The sequence below is a fragment of the Coregonus lavaretus genome, assembly GCF_964263955.1.
Source record: "Coregonus lavaretus genome assembly, chromosome: 23".
NCBI lineage: Eukaryota > Metazoa > Chordata > Actinopteri > Salmoniformes > Salmonidae > Coregonus > Coregonus lavaretus.
Genome location: NC_140010.1, coordinates 6,004,198 through 6,026,422, shown reverse-complemented (window position 1 = coordinate 6,026,422; position 22,225 = coordinate 6,004,198). Strand labels below are relative to the sequence as shown.

General features: G+C 45.0%; 1 protein-coding gene across 1 annotated transcript in view; it reads left to right on the top strand.

Moving 5' to 3' along the window:
* The first annotated feature begins 750 nt into the window (after positions 1 to 750).
* LOC311099113 (kinesin-1 heavy chain-like) overlaps positions 751 to 22,225 on the top strand; it is a 27,769-nt gene continuing 6,294 nt past the window's right edge. Inside the window, exons 1-16 of the mRNA XM_084139757.1 lie at positions 751 to 1,117; positions 8,693 to 8,780; positions 9,985 to 10,163; positions 10,541 to 10,589; positions 11,329 to 11,384; positions 11,635 to 11,722; positions 12,405 to 12,529; positions 12,965 to 13,069; positions 13,553 to 13,698; positions 13,991 to 14,139; positions 14,534 to 14,721; positions 15,659 to 15,727; positions 16,308 to 16,394; positions 16,479 to 16,598; positions 16,762 to 16,905; positions 17,319 to 17,507. Coding sequence (XP_083995883.1) covers positions 989 to 1,117; positions 8,693 to 8,780; positions 9,985 to 10,163; positions 10,541 to 10,589; positions 11,329 to 11,384; positions 11,635 to 11,722; positions 12,405 to 12,529; positions 12,965 to 13,069; positions 13,553 to 13,698; positions 13,991 to 14,139; positions 14,534 to 14,721; positions 15,659 to 15,727; positions 16,308 to 16,394; positions 16,479 to 16,598; positions 16,762 to 16,905; positions 17,319 to 17,507 — 1,911 coding nt within the window. The 5' untranslated portion in view covers positions 751 to 988. The remainder of the gene's footprint in view (positions 1,118 to 8,692; positions 8,781 to 9,984; positions 10,164 to 10,540; positions 10,590 to 11,328; positions 11,385 to 11,634; positions 11,723 to 12,404; positions 12,530 to 12,964; positions 13,070 to 13,552; positions 13,699 to 13,990; positions 14,140 to 14,533; positions 14,722 to 15,658; positions 15,728 to 16,307; positions 16,395 to 16,478; positions 16,599 to 16,761; positions 16,906 to 17,318; positions 17,508 to 22,225) is intronic.

The following is a 22,225-nucleotide window of genomic DNA, read 5'->3' as shown; positions in this document are numbered from 1 at the left end:
ACTTCACCATGCTCAAAGGGATATTGAATGTCTGCTTAAAAAAATAAAACAATACCCATCTACCAATAGGTGCCCTTCCTTGCGAGGCATTGGAAAACCTCCCTGGTCTTTGTGGTTGAATCTGTGTTTGAAATTCCTTACTCAACTGAGGGACCTTACAGATAATTGTATGTGTGGGGTACAGAAATGAGGTAGTCATTCAAAAACCATGTTGAACACTATTATTGCACACAGAGTGAGTCCATGCAACTTATTATGTGACTTGTTAAGGACATTTGTACTTCTTGACTCAAGACATTTCAGCTTTTCATTTCTAATTAATTTGTAAAAATTTCTAAAAACATAATTCCACTTTGACATTATGGGGTATTGTGTGTAGGCCAATGACACAAAATCTCCATTTCAAATTCAGGCTGTAACCCAACAAAATGTGGAAAAAAGTGAAGGGGTGCATATACTTTACTAAACTCCACATTAGCATTATTCATGTGATCTGAGGGAATACTGGATAATCAATAACCATGCATTGCCATGAAGAAAAGCCCACATTATCTCTTCATGCATGAGTAATAGCTAAGTAATAACTGATCTCAACAATTAGTCTATTGATTGATTATTCCATAGTATATTAATTTATGTAGGTCAATGGCATGAACTTGCAGAAACATAATTGACCAGTCCGGATAGTGTAGCTACATCATAGGGAGTGTTGACGATTTAGGGTGACGTAATTTGGTTTATTGGTCCCACAGACAGAGGGGGTGAGCAAGCCAGCAGTGATCCACCGGCATCATGGCTTCCACATTGGAGAGGAAGTGTTTTTAGCACACCCTAGAAGAAAATAGCCATTCATTGTTGAATATCTGAGCCCATTCTAGTCTCATATTGGGACTGAGGGGCCGGGCCGCCCTCTTCTCTCCCCCGACCGCCTCTAGAACGAGGATCTACAGTGTTTTTATTGTGAGTTTACATCCATAAATCGTGGAAGATGGCCGACGTACCGGCGGAGTGCACCATCAAAGTGATGTGCCGTTTCAGGCCCTTAAACAGTTCAGAGGTGGCCAGAGGGGACAAATACATACCCAAGTTTCAAGGGGAAGACCATGTGGTCGTCGGGGTAAGTTGGTTTGCAATATTTCTTTGTCTGCAAGCAAGTGCCCTCTGTGACAGTCTGCGCTGCGCCATTGGCATGGTGATCAGATCCGCCAGCAGTGTCACTAGTTACGTTAGCGTAGCTAGCTAGCTGGCTAACTGACCTACCTGTCCACCTACATCAGCTGTGTAGCGTTAACGTTATCAATAAGATAGCTCACCCACACTATCACCGATCGGAACAGGACACTATTTATGGATAACAATTGGTAGCCAGTCAAGTTTGTATAGTTAGCTAGTTGTATCTCTCTGATTTGCCGCGTCAACTTTGTCGTCGCAATGAACTAATATTGCCGTTTCAGGTAGCTACTGTAGCTGGTCAGTCAATTGTCATCCAACAATGACAGGCAAGTGCTAGCTAACTTTAGCTAGCTAACTAACGTTCGTTACAGTACCACCAACGTCATCTGCCAACAACATGAGTTAACGTTGCGTTCAAAATAAATTCTCATCATTTTCGAGTTAACACTCAACACCTGCTGGGAGTTCATTTAGTTAGCTAGCTTTCCAATCATGCAATGTTTGAAATGTCTAGCTATCTAATTTAGCTAACGCTTGGCCAGCTGAGATGGCAGTGGCAGATTAGCTGGCCTAACGTTAGCTATACCCAGCAGCAAAGATGGTGCAGAATTGAATATAAGCTAGCTATATAGCTAACTAGCTGTTTCATCAACACGATCACTAACAAGCCAGCTGATGATTGCCCTATGGGCCTGGTTTATTTATTTTAGCTAGTCAAACCAAGACTGTTGTGCGGTAAATTACAAGACTAACGTTAGCTAAGTAACGTTACTGTATGAGGAGCAGAATTCATGAAACCAGACATGTAATTCATTAATAACCACCGTTACGTTAGTAGATGTTTGTACTGTCTGTAGCTACAATGTTTGTTCATGTTGTTATAAAGGCAGGTAGTGACATACATTTCTTCAAGTTAGTGAAGTGCACTAAGGTAGCTACATTAGTTGTTATCTCTGAAAATATCTGGTTAAGGTTACACCACTGGTCCATTACTAAGTGGATTCAGGAAATTGCAGTTTGTTTGTTTTCTTTAGTCATCTTGGAATGTAGTCCAATGTCTGCACTCAAATGGCACTATATTCCCTATGTAGTGCACTACTTTTGAACAGAGCCCTATGGGATGTATATAGGGAATAGGGTGCCATTTGGGATGCACCCTTGACACCCGATAAGGATAATGAAATGGGCGCTACTCTGTTATGACAAAAGAAGGAAATGCATTCCACACAGTGGTGCTTGAAGTTTAAAAAAACGAACAAAAATGTTATATTGTTCTCTTTAGACATAATCCCTTCTTTTCTTGATCTGTGGGGAAATTGGTTTGAAAAGAACTGTCTGTACATGTCATATCATGCCATCTTCCCATATTTGCACTGTAGGCCAGAAGAGAATAAGCACTAGATGTGGCATGACCTCCCTTTGTCAGTGTTCAAACAGAGCCAAGGACTTTGATGCCGTGGTCTGGACACACCTCACCAAAGCCAACATAATCAAGTCTATAAAGGTTTATGGTAGGCTACAAATAGTAAGAAGTTGTAGTTCTGTAACTTATTGGCACTGATGGCATGTCCTTGCTCATCTTCAACCTCAACCTCCCTTTCAACACAGTCAGTGTCTATATTTTAAATGTGGGTAGTACACAGCACCACTATACACAACACTACCTATACAATAACACGCTATAGGACTTGGCCTAGATTAGGAGGCTGAATAAAGAATTACGTCATCATTCATGGGAAACACAGTATGATGACATCATGGCCATTGGCCACTGAAAGGGATGGTCAGTGTGGATACATAGTCTATATTTGGGCCAGGGGTGGATCTGAGCTGGCATAATGGAACTTGGCCCATTTCTAACATTATATAGCCAAAGAAAGTGATGGTTCTCTCCAGTAATCTAACATTATATAGCCGTAGAAAGTGATGGTTGTCTCCAGTAATCTAACATTATATAGCCATAGAAAGTTATGTTTTACTCCAGGGCTTGTTTTTTTGAGATTTTCAGGGCTTGTGATGTCATCACTTTCCCAGCGTATCATCAGCTAGTGGTAGGATCAGAGCTTAGGCCTCTCTCTCTCTGTCCAATCGCACACACAAACACACACACACACCGCTGGCCCCCTGGGTAATCCCCTTGTCTTTCTCCTGGCAACCAGCTGTTCCACCAATCAGAGAGGGTTCTGTCGGGCGCGGCTGTGTGATTCCTCTGGGTTTGTGGGGCTGGCTAGTGATTATTATTATTATTATAATTATTCCTGTTTGTTTCACGAATGCACTTATCCAGAGTGACTGACCCTAACTCACTTAGCTCATATTTTGTATCTATTTGAAATAATCCATTGTATAAATATTAAAACCTCAACGGCAATATCTGTCCACTCCCTAGGCTTGGGACAAGTACCACACAGACAGTTATCTCTGCTCTGATGTTCTTGGCACAGTGCAAACCAGGGGAGATGAGATGGAGGGACAGATGATGCTTACACCTGGAACCTTGAACATACTGTATGTTTTGACTTCTCTCAGTCCTGATATGCAGTACTGAACCTTAACCATTCAACTATACATCACCAGAATGTAGCCTCGACAATCTCAGTCAGCTTGGTACAGCACTGGAGATGGAAGAAACTAAACTAACAGTCTTCCATCCATCTCAGATGAGGCAGAGAGAGAGAGTAGTTCACTAGATCTAGAATAGCAAATGCACAAGTGAATTATTCAGGCTTGACTGTCAGTCAGGCTGCTGGTGCTGCTCACACAGAGAGAGCGATCACGTCAGCCTCCCAGGGTAGGATGCTGTCACATGATTCCACTATCTCCATACAGATATTTGCCTCCATTTGGCAAATCTGACCATAACTCTATCCTCCTGATTCCTGCTTATAAGCAAAAACTGAAGCAGGAAGCACCAGTGACTCGGCTAATAAAAAAGTGGTCAGATGACGCAGATGCTAAGCTACAGGACTGTTTTGCTAGCACAGACTGGAACATGTTCAGGGATTCTTCAGACAGCATTGAGGAGTACACCACATCAGTCACTGGCTTCATCAATAAGTGCATCGATGATGTCGTCCCCACAGTGACCGTACGTACATACCCCAACCAGAAGCCATGGATTACAGGAAACATCCGCACTGAGCTAAAGGGTAGAGCTGCCGCTTTCAAGGAACGGGACTCTAACCCGGACGCTTATAAGAAATCCCGCTATGACCTCCGACGAACCATCAAACAGGCAAAGAGTCAATACAGGTCTAAGATTGAATCATACTACACTGGCTCTGACGCTCGTCGGATGTGGCAGGGCTTGAAAACTATTACAGACTACAAAGGGAAGCACAGCCGCGAGCTGCCCAGTGACACAAGCCTACCAGACGAGCTAAACCACTTCTATGCTCGCTTCGAGGCAAGCAACACTGAAGCATGCATGAGAGCACCAGCTGTTCCGGACGACTATGTGATCACGCTCTCCGTAGCCGATGTGAGTAAGACTTTTAAGCAGGTCAACATTCACAAGGCCGCAGGGCCAGACGGATTACCAGGACGTGTACTCCGAGCATGTGCTGACCAACTGGCAAGTGTCTTCACTGACATTTTCAACATGTCCCTGACTGAGTCTGTAATACCAACATGTTTCAAGCAGACCACCATAGTCCCCGTGCCCAAGAACTCTAAGATAACCTGCCTAAATGACTACCGACCCGTGGCACTGACGTCTGTAGCCATGAAGTGCTTTGAAAGACTGGTCATGGCTCACATCAACAGCATAATCCCAGAAACCCTAGACCCACTCCAATTTGCATACCGCCCCAACAGATCCACAGATGATGCAATCTCTATCGCACTCCACACTGCCCTTTCCCACCTGGACAAGAGGAACACCTACGTGAGAATGCTATTCATTGACTACAGCTCAGCATTCAACACCATAGTGCCCTCAAAGCTCATCACTAAGCTAAGGATCCTGGGACTAAACACCTCCCTCTGCAACTGGATCCTGGACTTCCTGACGGGCCGCCCCCAGGTGGTAAGGGTAGGTAACAACACATCTGCCACACTGATCCTCAACACGGGGGCCCCTCAGGGGTGCGTGCTCAGTCCCCTCCTGTACTCTCTGTTCACCCATGACTGCATGGCCAGGCACGACTCCAACACCATCATTAAGTTTGCCGACGACACAACAGTGGTAGGCCTGATCACCGACAACGATGAGACAGCCTATAGGGAGGAGGTCAGAGATCTGGCCGTGTGGTGCCAGGACAACAACCTCTCCCTCAACGTGACCAAGACAAAGGAGATGATTGTGGACTACAGGAAAAAAAAGAGGACTGAGCACGCCCCCATTCTCATCGACGGGGCTGTAGTGGAACAGGTTGAGAGCTTCAAGTTCCTTGGTGTCCACATCACCAACGAACTATCATGGTCCAAACACACCAAGACAGTCGTGAAGAGGGCACGACAAAGCCTATTCCCCCTCAGGAGACTAAAAAGATTTGGCATGGGTCCTCAGATCCTCAAAAAATTCTACAGCTGCACCATCGAGAGCATCCTGACTGGTTGCATCACCGCCTGGTATGGCAACTGCTTGGCCTCTGACCGCAAGGCACTACAGAGGGTAGTGCGTACGGCCCAGTACATCACTGGGGCAAAGCTCCCTGCCATCCAGGACCTCTATACCAGGCGGTGTCAGAGGAAGGCCCTCAAAATTGTCAAAGACTCCAGTCACCCTAGTCATAGACTGTTCTCTCTGCTACCGCACGGCAAGCGGTACCGGAGTGCCAAGTCTAGGTCCAAAAGACTTCTCAACAGCTTCTACCCCCAAGCCATAAGACTCCTGAACAGCTAATCATGGCTACCCGGACTATTTGCACTGCCCCCCCACCCCATCCTTTTTACGCTGCTGCTACTCTGTTAAGTATTTATGCATAGTCACTTTAACTCTACCCACATGTACATATTACCTCAACTAGCCGGTGCCCCCGCACATTGACTATGCAACGGTACCCCCCTGTATATATAGCCTCCCTACTGTCACTTTATTCTATTGTATATATAGCCTCCCTACTGTCACTTTATTTTTTACTTCTGCTCTTTTTTTTCTCAACACTTTTTTGTTGTTGTTTTATTCTTACTTTTTTGTTTAAAATAAATGCACTGTTGGTTAAGGGCTGTAAGTAAGCATTTCACTGTAATGTCTGCACCTGTTGTATTCGGCGCATGTGACCAATAAAATTTGATTTGATTTTGATTTGATTTGATTTGATTTGATTTGATATACACACACACACACACACACACACACACACACACACACACACACACACACACACACACACACACACAGCACCGTGAGAGTGTGCTACTTTTAGCTTCAGCAGTGGAAACTAACAGAAGATAGGTGGAGAAGAGTGGGAGGAAAGAGGACTGAGGGAGGGAGGGAAGAGAAGGGGAGGGAGGGAAGAAGAGGAGAGGAAGAGGAGTGAGGGAAGAGAAGAGGAGTGAGGGAGGGAAGAGAAGAGGAGAGGAGTGAGGGAGGAAAGAGAAGAGGAGAGGAGTGAGGGAGGAAAGAGAAGAGGAGAGGAGAGGAGGGAGGGAGGAAAGAGAAGAGAAGAGGAGAGGAGGGAGGAAAGAGAAGAGGAGTGAGAGAGGGAGGGAGGGAGGGAAGAGGAGAGATGAGAGAGATGCTTCCACGAGGATTTGATTTTAAACTGGGTATATACTTTTCTGGTAGTTATTACCATTCTATTTCTTAGCAAATACATAGTCTATAGGGGGGGAAATCCAGTTGGCTAAAGCACTTCCACCCCCCTGTGGCTGTTTATTTTGCTCTTTGGGTGATCTTGGATTTATCACTGGCCTATTCAATAGAAGTGTTTGTACATTCTAGACAAATCCGATTTTCCCAAGGCAGACCAAGAAGCTAGTAGTAGTGTCTGTGAAAGACTAGAACAATGGTTTCACTGTGTCATCACTTTGAACTTGGGCTGTACTAGTGATAGTGAGGACGGGCCCAGCCTAATGTTGTCAGTACTCCAGTGTCAGTCTGGCTATGTTGTGTTGTGGCTGGCTGTACCCCATCTTGTGACTGATCAGTGGGCCAGGTCAGGTGATGTCCTGTACAGATAACTCTGTGGTTCTGAGCAGTGGGCAGAGTTATAGCTGGTCTCCTGAATAGAGGGGCTTGTCGGAGCACAAACCCAGATTTGCCTTTCGCTGTTCTACTGTGCTGAATTGATGTAAGAGGAGGAGGAGGAGAGGGAGAGGGGGCGGGGTGTTTACTTATTCATATAGGTGTTGTCACACATGCAGCTCAGGCCAATGGTCTGATCCCCCCCTCCAGCTCAGGCCAATGGTCTGGTCCCCCCCTCCAGCTCAGGCCAATGGTCTGGTCCCCCCCCCCCAGCTCAGGCCAATGGTCTGGTCCCCCCCTCCAGCTCAGGCCAATGGTCTGATCTGATATGTCTGTGAGTGGTCCATGTCTGTTGGATAGGGAGGGGGGGAGAGAAATGTTTTTAAACAGACGGATCTGGGGTCTCATGTATCAAGCATCTCAGAGTAGGAGTACTGATCTAGGATCAGGTCCTCCCTGTCCATGTAATCTTAATCATTGTGATCTAAAAGGCTAAACTGATCCTAGATCAGTACTCCTACTCTGAGACGCTTGATACAGATGGCTCCTGGTCTTCAAACTGCCTAGAAGTTCAGAGATGCAATAGGGCCCATGTAGCTAGTTGTTCAGGCTGAACCGCTACAGTGGCTATAACATCAGTTTCACAACCTGTGGGGTTGACTTCACGCCATCTCATTAGAATGGTCTGTGCTCTGATCTCTCCCTCAGCTCAGCCCTCCTCTGAGGGTCCTCCCTGGTCCTGCCATGTCTGTGTCCCAAATGGCACCCTTTTCTTTATATGGTGCACTACTTTTAACCAGACCTGTATGGGCCCTAGTCAAAAGTAGTGCACTATATATGGAATAGGTTGCAATTTGGGATGTAACTTGGGTTGCTGTGGAGGCCTGGAGGGTCACCAGGGGTTTATTTGTGGGTTGCTGTGGAGGCCTGGAGGGTCACCAGGGGTTTATTTATGTATTTGTGTGTGTGTGTGTGTGTGTGTGTGTCTGATCACAGTGATATTTTAACACTAATATAGTGTCCCGTGAGGCTCAGTTGGTAGAGCATGGCACTTGCAACGCCAGGGTTGTGGGTTCAATTCCCACGGGGGACCAGTACGAAAATGTATGCACTCACTACTGTAAGTTTCTCAGGATAAGAGCGTCTGCTAAATTACTAAAATGTGTTTTATTGGTGATTATAAGGATCTGTCTCTGTCAAATAGCTGTGTATCTTGTCTGTTCTAGTGAGAGCAGTACCTTTATATAGCTAATCTGCAGGGTATAGCCCCTTACTGTGGGACACTTTATGTAAGTGTTTAAATTGAATGTCAGACAGAAAGTTGTGAAACTCATTCCCTAATTTCTTTCTCTCTGTCTCTGTCTGTCTCTGTCTCTCTCTGGCTTGCAGAGCAAACCGTTCCAGTTTGACAGAGTGTTCCAGCCGAATACGACACAGGAGCAAGTATACAACGCCTGCGCCCAGAAGATCGTCAAAGGTGAGCTCTGTTCAGACACTGTTTATGAACACTCTGTTCTACTGTAGATGTTTGTTAACCCCTGAGGTCGATGTCCGCGCTCCTGCGGAAATGTAATTAGCATAATAGAAAAATCCCCATCAGAATGTGTCCGTTTAAGCTAGAGATATGTCTCATGGTCTGACACACACCACTCTGCGTCTCAATCCACCGCATCCGCCATTGTCCACATCTGTGGTGAAAGCTGACAGAGCTAGTGGTGTTTGTCAGACCATGAGACGTCCCGAAAACCAGTCTTCTCACAAAATGGTCTGTAGCGTCTGAACGGTTTGGCCTATTATGAGAGATGAGACTCTCACCACGGTGGTCTCCGTTTTGCTCTACGACCTCCACAAGTGTCAGGAGACTTGTCTGAAGTCGGTACAGCCGATCTGCCAACTTCTGTCTGTAGCATCCGAACCTTTTGGGCTACACACTAATATGATCCATCTGTGCAAAGGTGAGACTCTCACGAACATGTACATGTCAAGTTGTTTTGCTCTAGGACGCCCACAGGCCTCACAAGACTTGTGTGAAGGTTCCCCAGTACCAGTTGAATTTTTTTTATGGAAATATACTGTATATATGGAGACTGTTAAATACACATAACAAATACATTTAAAAATGTTTCCTGAACTTTCTTATATTGCTCAAAATGAAATAGCTAAATTATCCTTGGTATGACCTTCTTAAAACAATTCCGTATAGCTTAGTAGACCCCCCCCTGAGGAGAAAGTCGGTCTGAAGGAGGAGTTGATGCAGTGACTACTTCCTTACAATCAGGCTGTTTGGTTTCTGTCTGTCTGTGTATTTCTGTGTATGTGTGTGTATTTCTTTGTGTGTGTATTTCTGTCTGTGTGTGTGTGTGTGTGTGTATTTCTTTGTGTGTGTGTGTATTTCTGTGTGTGTGCGTGTATTTCTGTGTGTGTGCGTGTATTTCTTTGTGTGATTGTGTGTATTTCTTTGTGTGATTGTGTGTGTTTCTTTGTGTGTGTGTGTGTATTTCTGTGTCTGTGTGTGTATTTCTTTGTACGTGTGTGTGTTTATTTCTTTGTGTGAGTGTGTGTGTATTTCTGTGTTTTTGTGTGTGTGATTTCTTTGTGTGTGTGTGTCGGAGGGGTTGGGTACATTTCCATCTCGTATGGATTAATATGGATTCTTCTTCATCTTCAACTTCTCCTTCCAGATGTTCTGGAGGGGTACAACGGGACAATATTTGCATACGGACAGACGTCATCCGGCAAAACCCACACGATGGAGGGTAACCTCCATGACACAGATGGGATGGGGATTATCCCCAGGATAGTGCAGGACATCTTTAACTACATCTACTCTATGGACGAGAACCTAGAGTTCCACATCAAGGTAGCTACTGGCTAGTACTCTACAAATTCATCCCTCTGGTTGCGTCCCAAATGGCACCCTATTCCCTATATAGTGCAATACTTTTGACCAGAGGCCTGTGGTTTCTGGTCAAAAGTAGTGCACTATGTAGGGAATAGTTTGCCATTTGGACGCAGACTTATTCTCATCCAATTAGAACAACTCTTCCTACTCTGCGTAGGCAGCTTGCTAACCTTGAATTGCCTTAGCTAGTTCAAAGACACTTGGTAGAATCACTTTACTTGACAGGGTTTTAAAACCTATTGATTTCTCTCTGTGGGATACTTGACAGGGTTTTAAAACCTATTGATTTCTCTCTGTGGGATACTTCCTAATGAGAGATTGCTCTTATTTTCCAGGTTTCATATTATGAAATTTACTTGGACAAGATTCGGGACCTCTTGGATAGTAAGTCTTAGGCAGAGTGAACACAGCATGTGTCCCAAATGCCCTATGGGCCCTGGTCAAAACTAGTGCACTACATAGGGAATAGGGTGCCATTTGGGACATGCCATGTATAGCGTGCCTCTCCTCTTGGCTGGTGGCCATGCTGGTGTGGATAATTGGCTAGTTTACATAGCTATCTGTTTAAAGGAGCTGATTAATGAAATGTTGCATGTTGAAACAGGAAAAGGGTGGATGGTGGTGTTCAGAAACATCAGCTGGAAATGTTGTTACTGATATTGGAATTAAAAGCCTGTTCATGTTTTGACTGAAGATAAAGAATGTCTGCATACTGCTCCGTAAACATGCTGTATTTGTATCGGTCATTACGTACATTTTCCTCACCCAGTTTGAGCATGAGGTTTCTTCACACACGCAATGACACTGAAATGGCTAGTTAAATGTCCATTTATAAGCAGAAGACGGGCTTTCTGCTGTGGAGCCAGAACTATCCAGAATAGTCTAGACCAGGGGTGTCAAACTCATTCCATGGAGGGCCGAGTGTCTGCAGGTTTTTGGTTTTTCCTTTCAATTAAGACCTTGACCACCACGTGAGGGGAGTTCCTTTACTAATTAGTGACCTTAATTCATCAATCGAGTACAAGGGAGGAGTGAAAACCTGCAGACACTCGGCCCTCCGTGGAATGAGTTTGACACCCCTGGTCTAGAGTCTTGACTATGCTGCATGTTTCTTTCTCTCCAGTGTCAAAGACCAACCTGTCAGTGCATGAAGACAAAAACAGAGTTCCCTATGTCAAGGTGAGTCTTTAATCCAGGGATGAACTACCATCCTCGTTGTGTTACTCACCCAGTAAACCGTCAGAGTTAGACTACAGCCACCTAATAAGAAAAAACATGGTGTTACCTGACATTGACAATTTAGCGACAGGCTCTGAAGATACTAAAATGTATTAATGCACTACTCTAACTCGCTTTGGATAAAAGTGTCTGCTAAATGCCGTTTATAAGATGGTCCGGTGTCACATCATACGTTTTTTTTTGTCCACAGGGATGCACTGAGAGATTTGTCTGCAGCCCAGAGGAAGTCATGGACACCATTGATGAAGGCAAATCTAACAGACATGTAGCAGTTACAAGTAAGAGACTGCACTAAGGCTCCGTCCCAAATATCACCCTTTTCCCTTTATAGTGCACTACTTTTGATCAGTGCAATGTTAGCCGATATGCCCCATTGAACTCAATAGGTCAATTATTTTGTTATAATTACCCAAATGGTTTAACACGCTAAACGGTTTCTCACGCTAGCCTGGTCCCAGATCTGTTTGTGCTCTCCTCACCAACTCATTGTCACGCCAAACATTTGGCATGACAATTCCATAAGGAGTTGGCAAGAAAGCACAAACAGATCTAGCATCCAGGCTATTATCATGCGTGTGTCAGAGCTCTGGTTACCGTAAGCGACTGGTCCATAAACTCTAACCAGGCTAGTGTTTATATAATAAGAAACAGTACTCCACTCCGCTTCATAATTATACGTTCTGTGTTTAGTGCATATTAGTGAAAATGTTTAATTCCCCAAAAAGGCACCTTATTCCCTTTATAGTGCACTACTTTTGAGGGCTCTCGTCGGTGTAGGGAATAGGGTGCCATTTGAGACACAGTCAGTCTCTATTTGTGTATTATTATTCTAACTGCCTGATCAGCGCTGATCCCAGATCTGTTGTCTTGTCTCAGACGTGAATGGGCAAAGCTCCAGAAGTCACAGTATTAATATTTTAACTGATCAACGCTGATCCCAGACCTGTTGTCTTGTCTCAGACATGAATGAGCACAGCTCCAGAAGTCACAGTATCTTCCAGATCAACGTGAAGCAGGAGAACACTGCTACAGAGCAGAAACTCAGCGGAAAGCTCTACCTCGTCGACCTGGCAGGAAGTGAAAAGGTAGGAAAAGCCCATCTGAGGTTAGCTTATTGCAGGTGCGTGGGATTAAAAACAATGAAAAGAGAAACCTGCACACTGGTCTTTCCTGTTCTGATGTAGGCAGACAGCCGGCTGGCTAGAGCAGTGTGCATGCTTTTCTTTTTCTTTTTTTGAAGTGAAAAGGTACAACAACAACAACAACATGTATGAGTCATAACTTCCTGATCTGGCCTCTCAAGACTCTACTAACTGCCTGCTGTCTGAGGGAAACGGAGCTTCCCAGTTGCCTAATCTGTTGGTATTATCAAGACTGATGAACATGGTTAGATGATGTCACTCAGACCACATGTTTGACCCATGCCAATATATTATTAAGGCCTCTGGTGCACAGCAAGTGTTTCACTGTACAAGTCATCCATCTTACCAGACGGTCCCTGTCTGTCTCTTTCTTCCCAGGTCAGTAAGACTGGGGCGGAGGGAGCCGTGCTGGACGAGGCCAAGAACATTAATAAGTCTCTGTCTTCACTGGGCAACGTCATCTCAGCCCTGGCAGAAGGCTCTGTGAGTATTCCTGTACTATCACAGATACCATGACTGGTGGTTTGGTTGGTGTTCAGTGTAAAGATGAGTTGACCCACTAAAGGCCAATACCTCACATCAACAGTATCCTTCATTATTTTAGAGATCAAAATATAGGCAAGGTTTTGGTTGGAGCTGATTCACAGTTGTATAATTCTACGCCTTTTCTTTCAATTATAGATTTAACAACCTGAAGGGAATTATATTGTTGTTTCTCTTAATGAATGTTGTTTTGTTTTGCTATGTTTCAGGGCTATATCTTAATGAATGTTGTTTTGTTTTGCTATGTTTCAGGGCTATATCTTAATGAATGTTGTTTGCTTTGCTATGTTTCAGGGCTATATCTTAATGAATGTTGTTTTGCTTTGCTATGTTTCAGGGCTATATCTTAATGAATGTTGTTTTGTTTTGCTATGTTTCAGGGCTATATCTTAATGAATGTTGTTTTGTTTTGCTATGTTTCAGGGCTATATCCCGTACAGAGACAGTAAAATGACCAGAATCCTTCAGGACTCTCTGGGGGGTAACTGTAGGACCACCATTGTCATCTGTGCCTCTCCTTCTGCCTACAACGAGTCAGAGACAAAGTCCACCCTCATGTTTGGACAGAGGTGGGCTCACTCACTAGCTCCTAAAGGGATAGTTCACAAAAATATATATTTGTAGTAGTCCACTGTTAATACAATCCCCCAAGTATGCATGTCAGCAGTCACGTTGTCAAGACGGAGCACTTTCAATACAGAGCAAAACGTGTGATGATGATGAGTTTTACATCATATGAAGAAAAAAAAACCCATCAACAATTCACAATGAGTTACCACAATCACTATTTTGTGAGCTATTCAGGGCTGTTTGAATTAGAATAGGGTGTAATGGTTTGGTCCTGTTTGTGGTGTTTTCCAGAGCGAAGACCATTAAGAACACGGTGTGTGTGAACGTGGAGCTGACGGCAGAACAGTGGAAGAAGAAGTATGAGAGGGAGAAGGAGAAGGGAAAGGCCCTGAGGAACACCATCACCTGGCTGGAGAATGAGCTCAACCGCTGGAGGAACGGTGAGGAGGAGAGGACCTTCCCCTAATTCCCCTAGGCCCAAAGTTATCAGCTGGCTAGGCCCTCATCTTTCCTGTACAGCACAGACGTAGTAGAACAGCAAGGTCATGTTCATTAGGACACAACTTAGCAAAAATATTTAAAACGGTTTGCAATAGAAAACGAAAATAAGTGTTTCTTATTAAGTACAGATACTACCTCCCTGTTTCCATGATCTGTGTTTGTGTTGTTTTTTTGAGAGGGGGGACATTTCAGTAATCTATATGATGAATGAATTTGTGGGGGGTTCCAGTGATTGAAGCCAGACGCTCAGATGAGACCATTATGTGATGAGAAGAGAGCCTTGCACGCTGTGTGACTGACCTATCTGTGTGACCGCCACGCTGCCCCCTGCAGGTGAGAGTGTGCCGGTGGACGAGCAGTTTGACAAGGAGAAGGCCCAGGCTGAGGTGCTGGCCCTGGACAATGTGCCCAACGACAAGCCTGCCTCTACCCCCAACATGCCCCAGCTCCGTCTGACCGACGCAGAGAAGGACAAGTGTGAAGGGGAGCTGGCCAAGCTTTACAAGCAGCTGGACGATAAGGTGAGAGATACAGCCTCCAGCAGGAAGTAGCAACAGCCAATGTCTACGTCCCAAATGGCACCTTATTCCCTATATTATGTACTACTTTTAAACAGGACCCATAGGGAATAGGGTGCCAATTAGGATGCAACTAATGAGTTGAAGGGAAAGAGCTGAGTAAGACACTCACACGCTCCAACATGTGTCAAACTGGACATGATGCAGGTGTGTGTTGTTGAACAACAATCCATCAAGATACACTATATACAGTGGGGGAAAAAAGTATTTAGTCAGCCACCAATTGTGCAAGTTCTCCCACTTAAAAAGATGAGAGAGGCCTGTAATTTTCATCATAGGTACACGTCAACTATGACAGACAAAATGAGGAAAAAAAATCCAGAAAATCACATTGTAGGATTTTTTATGAATTTATTTGCAAATTATGGTGGAAAATAAGTATTTGGGGAAGGCCCTTTTCTGTTTCAGCATGACAATGCCCCTGTGCAGAAAGTGACGTCCATACAGAAATGGTTTGTCGAGATCGGTGTGGAAGAACTTGACTGGCCTGCACAGAGCCCTGACCTCAACCCCATTGAATACCTTTGGGATGAATTGGAACGCCGACTGCGAGCCAGGCCTAATTGTACAACATCAGTGCCCGACCTCACTAATGCTCTTGTGGCTGAATGGAAGCAAGTCCCCGCAGCAATGTTCCAACATCTAGTGGAAAGCCTTCCCAGAAGAGTGGAGGCTGTTGTAGCAGCAAAGGGGGGACCAACTCCATATTAGTGCCCATGATTTTGGAATGAGATGTTCGACGAGCAGGTGTCCACATACTTTTGGTCATGTAGTGTAGTTTCATGTCCAGTTTGACCCATGTTGGAGCATGTGTTTGTCTGTGTGTGTTTGTTTGAATGATGATAATGCTAACCCTGTCCTTTCTCTCTGTGTGTCCCAGGATGATGAGATCAACCAGCAGAGCCAGCTGGCTGAGAAGCTCAAGCAGCAGATGTTGGACCAAGAGGAGGTGAGTGTTGGCTGGGCTGCTGTCATCTTGTTGTCACTGTAATTCTGGTTAAAGACTATTGGACCTCAATCAAACTAATCAAACTGTATATTAGCTAAATTATCTTTATATCTAGCTACAGTACCAGTCAAACGTTTGGACACACCTACTCATTCAAGGGTTTTTCTTTATTTTTACTATTTTCTACATTGTAGAATAATAGTGAAGACATCAAAACTATGAAATAACACATATGGAAAAGCAGCCAACAAGTGCTCAGCATATGTGGGAATTCCTTCAAGACTGTTGGAAAAGCATTCCAGTTGAAGCTGGTTGAGAGAATTCCAAGAGTGTGCAAAGCTGTCATCAAGGCAAAGGGTGGCTTGAAGAATCTCAAATATAAAATATATTTTGATTTGTTTAACTCTTTTTTGGTTACTACATGATTCCATATGTGTTATTTCATAGTTGTGATGTCTTCACTATTATTCTACAATGTAAAAAATTGTAAAAATAAAGAAAAACCCTTGAATGAGTAGGTGTGTCCAAACTTTTGACTGGTAGTGTATATGTCTGACTTTTCGTGTGTGTGTGTGTGTAGCTGCTGGTGTCATCGCGACGCGACCATGACAACCTGCAGTCAGAGCTGAACCGCCTGCAGGCTGAGAACGAGGCTTCCAAGGATGAGGTGAAGGATAATATGATTGTTATTATTACTATTATTATTGTTATTATTATTAATGTTACTATTAATGTTGTTGTGGTATTGTAGGTGAAGGAGGTGCTGCAGGCCCTGGAAGAGCTGGCTGTTAACTACGACCAGAAGAGCCAGGAGGTGGAGGAAAAGACCACAGAGTTTGAGATGCTCAACGAAGAACTCAACCAGAAATCGGTGAGACAATGTCCCTCACTGTCCCTTCTCATGAAGAGAGCTGTCTCTTCATATTGTTATACGTTTTTTCCTGGTTGCTTCAGTATAAGTCAGTCATACCTCTTTTTTTGTCCATAATATTTAGGAAATGCTAATATTAAAATGTTTTACTCTCTCTCTCCAGAACGTCCTGACGTCCATTGACTCTGAGCTGCAGAAACTGAAGGAGATGACCAACCACCAGAAGAAGAGGACCAGTGAGATGATGTCATCACTACTCAAAGACCTGGCAGAGATTGGCATCGCCGTGGGCAGCAACGACATCAAGGTAAACAGGAAATGACACGTCACCACATGACACTCCAAAAGATGGGTATTATTTTATAAGCAACTAAAGGAAATGTGTAATATCTGTTTCCCCTTAACCTGAATAAAATGATAACCTGCCCTTCTCTCTTTCTACCTCTCTGTCTCTCTATGTATCTCCCTCTCTCTCTCTCTCTCTCTCTCTCTCTCTCTCTCTCTCTCTCTCTCTCTCTCTCTCTCTCTCTCTCTCTCTCTCTCTCTCTCTCTCTCTCTCTCTCTCTCTCTCTCTCTCTCTCTCTCTCTCTCTCTCTCTCTCTCTCTCTCTCTCTCTCTCTCTCTCTCTCTCTCTCTCTCTCTCTCTCTCTCTCTCTCTCTCTTCTCTCTCTCTCTCTCTCTCTCTCTCCCCCTCCCTCCCTCCCCGTCTCTTCCTCCCAGCAACACGAGGGCAGTGGTCTGATAGACGAGGAGTTCACGGTGGCTCGTCTGTACATCAGTAAGATGAAGTCGGAGGTGAAGACCATGGTGAAACGCTGTAGGCAGCTGGAGAGCACCCAGTCAGAGAGCAACCAGAAGATGGACGAGAATGACCAGGAGCTGGCCGCCTGTCAGCTGAGGATCCAACAGGTATTAGCCTGCTCATCATCATACAGTAGTTAGAGTCCAACTCACTCCATCTCTCAGGTACAACCGGGCCTACTCACTCGTAGGCTGGAGTTACACGACGCAACTTTCACACAATTCTTTGTTGCAGTTGTAAGTGACATCATTTCAAGCAACTTTGCTGATACTCGAAGCAACTCAAACGTAACTGAAATTGCATGCAACAGCCAATCAAATTGAAGCTGCTTTTGTTTTGTCATATCATTCCACATGGTTTGGGAATTCTAAACCCACCCAATGTCATCTGCTGCATTAAATTGTGATTTCACAAATGTAATTGTTTATCCAACCATTTAGTTATTGTATAAGGATCGATTTAGACAACATTCTGACTGTACAATTTCGCTAGCAAGCGAAAATGAAATTGCCAGCACTGTTTTTATCAAGCTAACCAAGCTAGCAACAAACTAAGCTAGCTAGCTAGTGGTGCAGTTCATATTGAACAATTTCAGTTGAAACTGGTCAGAAAGAGGCCTGAGTTCACTTCAGAAATTACATTTATTGGCTACCAAACCATGTACATAAACCTTTACTAGCCTTGATGCCAATATTTATTTATACAGCTCCCGTTTAGCAAATCTCTCTTCTGTCCACCTTCATCACGGCTCCCACAGCACTGGCAGCTGTGTTGTTGACATGGCAACTGGGCAGGAGTTCTGACCCAAAGATATTTATAACGAACCCAAGATAGTTCATCTGTGTCATTTTCAATGGGAGCAAATGAAGCATAGTGGGCAGAACAAGCAAGGAGGTGGGCAGAGCCAGGCACGAGCTAGCAAGATCCTATTGGCGAGTTCTAGCATGTATTTGCATATTTCCATTAAGAAACACCTTCTCTGTGAAGTGCGAGTGTGCAACAACTCAATTCGCCCTTGCACTCCTTGTAAAAAATAATAATTGAGACTTCGATAAAGAGTCACGTCTACAGAACTTAGTGCACTCTGTTCATAACAGATTCTAGCTTTGGGAACAGAAAACTGTATTGAGATCGGGCTTTTCTTCGATGACAAACTCAGCAGAATGTAGGCTCAGTTTTATCTAGCTCCATCTTCTCCCACTGCCGGCCATGGGGCTTCCTCTCATCACCATATTTGGTGGGTAGTGGAAATTCCAACCGGACGCTTCAGATTATACATGCGGTGAAATATCTGGCTCCTTGTTCTATCTGTGTCCGAACCTTCGAATGGATCATGTGACAAAAGCATTTGTTTTGATTGGCTGTTGCTTGCAACTAGTTGCACAAAGTTGAAAGGTTTCAACTGGAACCAAGTTGCAGATTAGTTGCTTATTAGTTGCAGGGGGGTGTTTCAAATCAAATCAAATCAAATTTTATTGGCCACATCTGCCGAATACAACAGGTGCAGACATTACAGTGAAATGCTTACTTACAGCCCTTAACCAACAGTGCATTTATTTTTAACAAAAAAGTAAAAATAAAACAACAACAAAAAAAGTGTTGAGAAAAAAAGAGCAGAAGTAAAATAAAATAACAGTAGGGAGGCTATATATACAGGGGGGTACCGGTGCAGAGTCAATGTGCGGGGGCATCGGCTAGTTGAGGTAGTTGAAGTAATATGTACATATGGGTAGAGTTAAAGTGACTATGCATAAATAATTAACAGAGTAGCAGCAGCGTAAAAGGATAGGGTGGTGGGGCAGTGCAAATAGTCCGGGTAGCCATGATTAGCTGTTCAGGAGTCTTATGGCTTGGGGGTAGAAGCTGTTGAGAAGTCTTTTGGACCTAGACTTGGCACTCCGGTACCGCTTGCCGTGCAGTAGCAGAGAGAACAGTCTATGACTAGGGTGGCTGGAGTCTTTGACAATTTTGAGGGCCTTCCTCTGACACCGCCTGGTATAGAGGTCCTGGATGGCAGGAAGCTTGGCCCCAGTGATGTACTGGGCCGTACGCACTACCCTCTGTAGTGCCTTGCGGTCGGAGGCCAAGCAGTTGCCATACCAGGCGGTGATTCAACCAGTCAGGATGCTCTCGATGGTGCAGCTGTAGAATTTTTTGAGGATCTGAGAACCCATGCCAAATCTTTTCAGTCTCCCGAGGGGGAATAGGCTTTGTCGTGCCCTCTTCACGACTGTCTTGGTGTGTTTGGACCATGATAGTTAGTTGGTGATGTGGACACCAAGGAACTTGAAGCTCTCAACCTGTTCCACTACAGCCCCGTCGATGAGAATGGGGGCGTGCTCAGTCCTCTTTTTTTTCCTGTAGTCCACAATCATCTCCTTTGTCTTGGTCACGTTGAGGGAGAGGTTGTTATCCTGGCACCACACGGCCAGGTCTCTGACCTCCTCCCTATAGGCTGTCTCATCGTTATCGGAGATCAGGCCTACCACTGTTGTGTCGTCGGCAAACTTAATGATGGTGTTGGAGTCGTGCCTGGCCATGCAGTCATGGGTGAACAGGGAGTACAGGAGGGGACTGAGCACGCACCCCTGAGGGGCCCCCGTGTTGAGGATCAGTGTGGCAGATGTGTTGTTACCTACCCTTACCACCTGGGGGCGGCCCGTCAGGAAGTCCAGGATCCAGTTGCAGAGGGAGGTGTTTAGTCCCAGGATCCTTAGCTTAGTGATGAGCTTTGAGGGCACTATGGTGTTGAATGCTGAGCTGTAGTCAATGAATAGCATTCTCACGTAGGTGTTCCTCTTGTCCAGTTGGGAAAGGGCAGTGTGGAGTGCAATAGAGATTGCATCATCTGTGGATCTGTTGGGGCGGTATGCAAATTGGAGTGGGTCTAGGGTTTCTGGGATAATGCTGTTGATGTGAGCCATGACCAGCCTTTCAAAGCACTTCATGGCTACAGACGTCAGTGCTACGGGTCGGTAGTCATTTAGGCAGTCCTTGGGCACAGGGACTATGGTGGTCTGCTTGAAACATGTTGGTATTACAGACTCAGTCAGGGACATGTTGAAAATGTCAGTGAAGACACTTGCCAGTTGGTCAGCACATGCTCGGAGTACACGTCCTGGTAATCCGTCTGGCCCTGCGGCCTTGTGAATGTTGACCTGCTTAAAAGTCTTACTCACATCGGCTACGGAGAGTGTGATCACATAGTCATCCGGAACAGCTGGAGCTCTCATGCATGCTTCAGTGTTGCTTGCCTCGAAGCGAGCATAGAAGTGGTTTAGCTCGTCTGGAAGTCTTGTGTCACTGGGCAGCTCGCGGCTGTGCTTCCCTTTGTAGTCTGTAATAGTTTTCAAGCCCTGCCACATCCGACGAGCGTCAGAGCCAGTGTAGTACGATTCAGTCTTAGTCCTGTATTGACTCTTTGCCTGTTTGATGGTTCGTCGGAGGGCATAGCGGGATTTCTTATAAGCGTCCGGGTTAGAGTCCCGCTCCTTGAAAGCGGCAGCTCTACCCTTTAGCTCAGTGCGGATGTTTCCTGTAATCCATGGCTTCTGGTTGGGGTACGTACGGCCACTGTGGGGACGACATCATCAATGCACTTATTGATGAAGCCAGTGACTGATGTGGTGTACTCCTCAATGCTATCTGAAGAATCCTGGAACATGTTCCAGTCTGTGCTAGCAAAACAGTCCTGTAGCTTAGCATCTGCAGCATCTGACCACTTTTTTATTAACCGAGTCACTGGTGCTTCACGGAGCAATCAAGAAGCAAATCAAGAAGCAACTCCGTTGGAAGCAACTATAATTGCGTGCAGGTTGCGTCGTGCAACGGCAGCCTTAGGTACAACAGGTACTACAGGTACAACAGGTACAACAGGTACAACGGGTACAACGGGTACAACGGGTACAATGGTACTACGGGTACAACGGTACTACAGGTACAAGAGGTACTACAGGTACTACAGATACTACAGGAACAACGGGTACAACAGGTACTACAGGTACTACAGGTACAAGAGGTACTACAGGTACAAGAGGTACTACAGGTACAAGAGGTACTACAGGTACTACAGATACTACAGGAACAACGGGTACAAGTGGTACAACAGGTACTACAGGTACAAGAGGTACTACAGGTACTACAGGTACAAGAGGTACAAGTGGTACTACAGGTACTACAGGTACTACAGGTACAACAGGTACAACGGGTACAACGGGTACAACGGGTACAATGGTACTACGGGTACAACGGTACTACAGGTACAAGAGGTACTACAGGTACTACAGATACTACAGGAACAACGGGTACAACAGGTACTACAGGTACTACAGGTACTACAGGTACAAGAGGTACTACAGGTACAAGAGGTACTACAGGTACAAGAGGTACTACAGGTACTACAGATACTACAGGAACAACGGGTACAAGTGGTACAACAGGTACTACAGGTACAAGAGGTACTACAGGTACTACAGGTACAAGAGGTACAAGTGGTACTACAGGTACTACAGGTACTACAGGTACAAGAGGTACTACAGGTACAAGAGGTACTACAGGTACAAGAGGTACTACAGGTACAAGGGGTACAAGAGGTACAAGGGGTACAACAGGTACTACAGGTACTACAGGTACAAGAGGTACAAGGGGTACAACAGGTACAAGAGGTACTACAGGTACTACAGGTACAAGAGGTACTACAGGTACTACTGGTACTAACAGGTACAACAGTGACTACTCTCCATCCTTATCCTGTTACTTCTCACCCACTCCCTCTTGAAATCGAACAAAATTATGCTAGTTTCACCCATTGACAGTTAGACCTCCA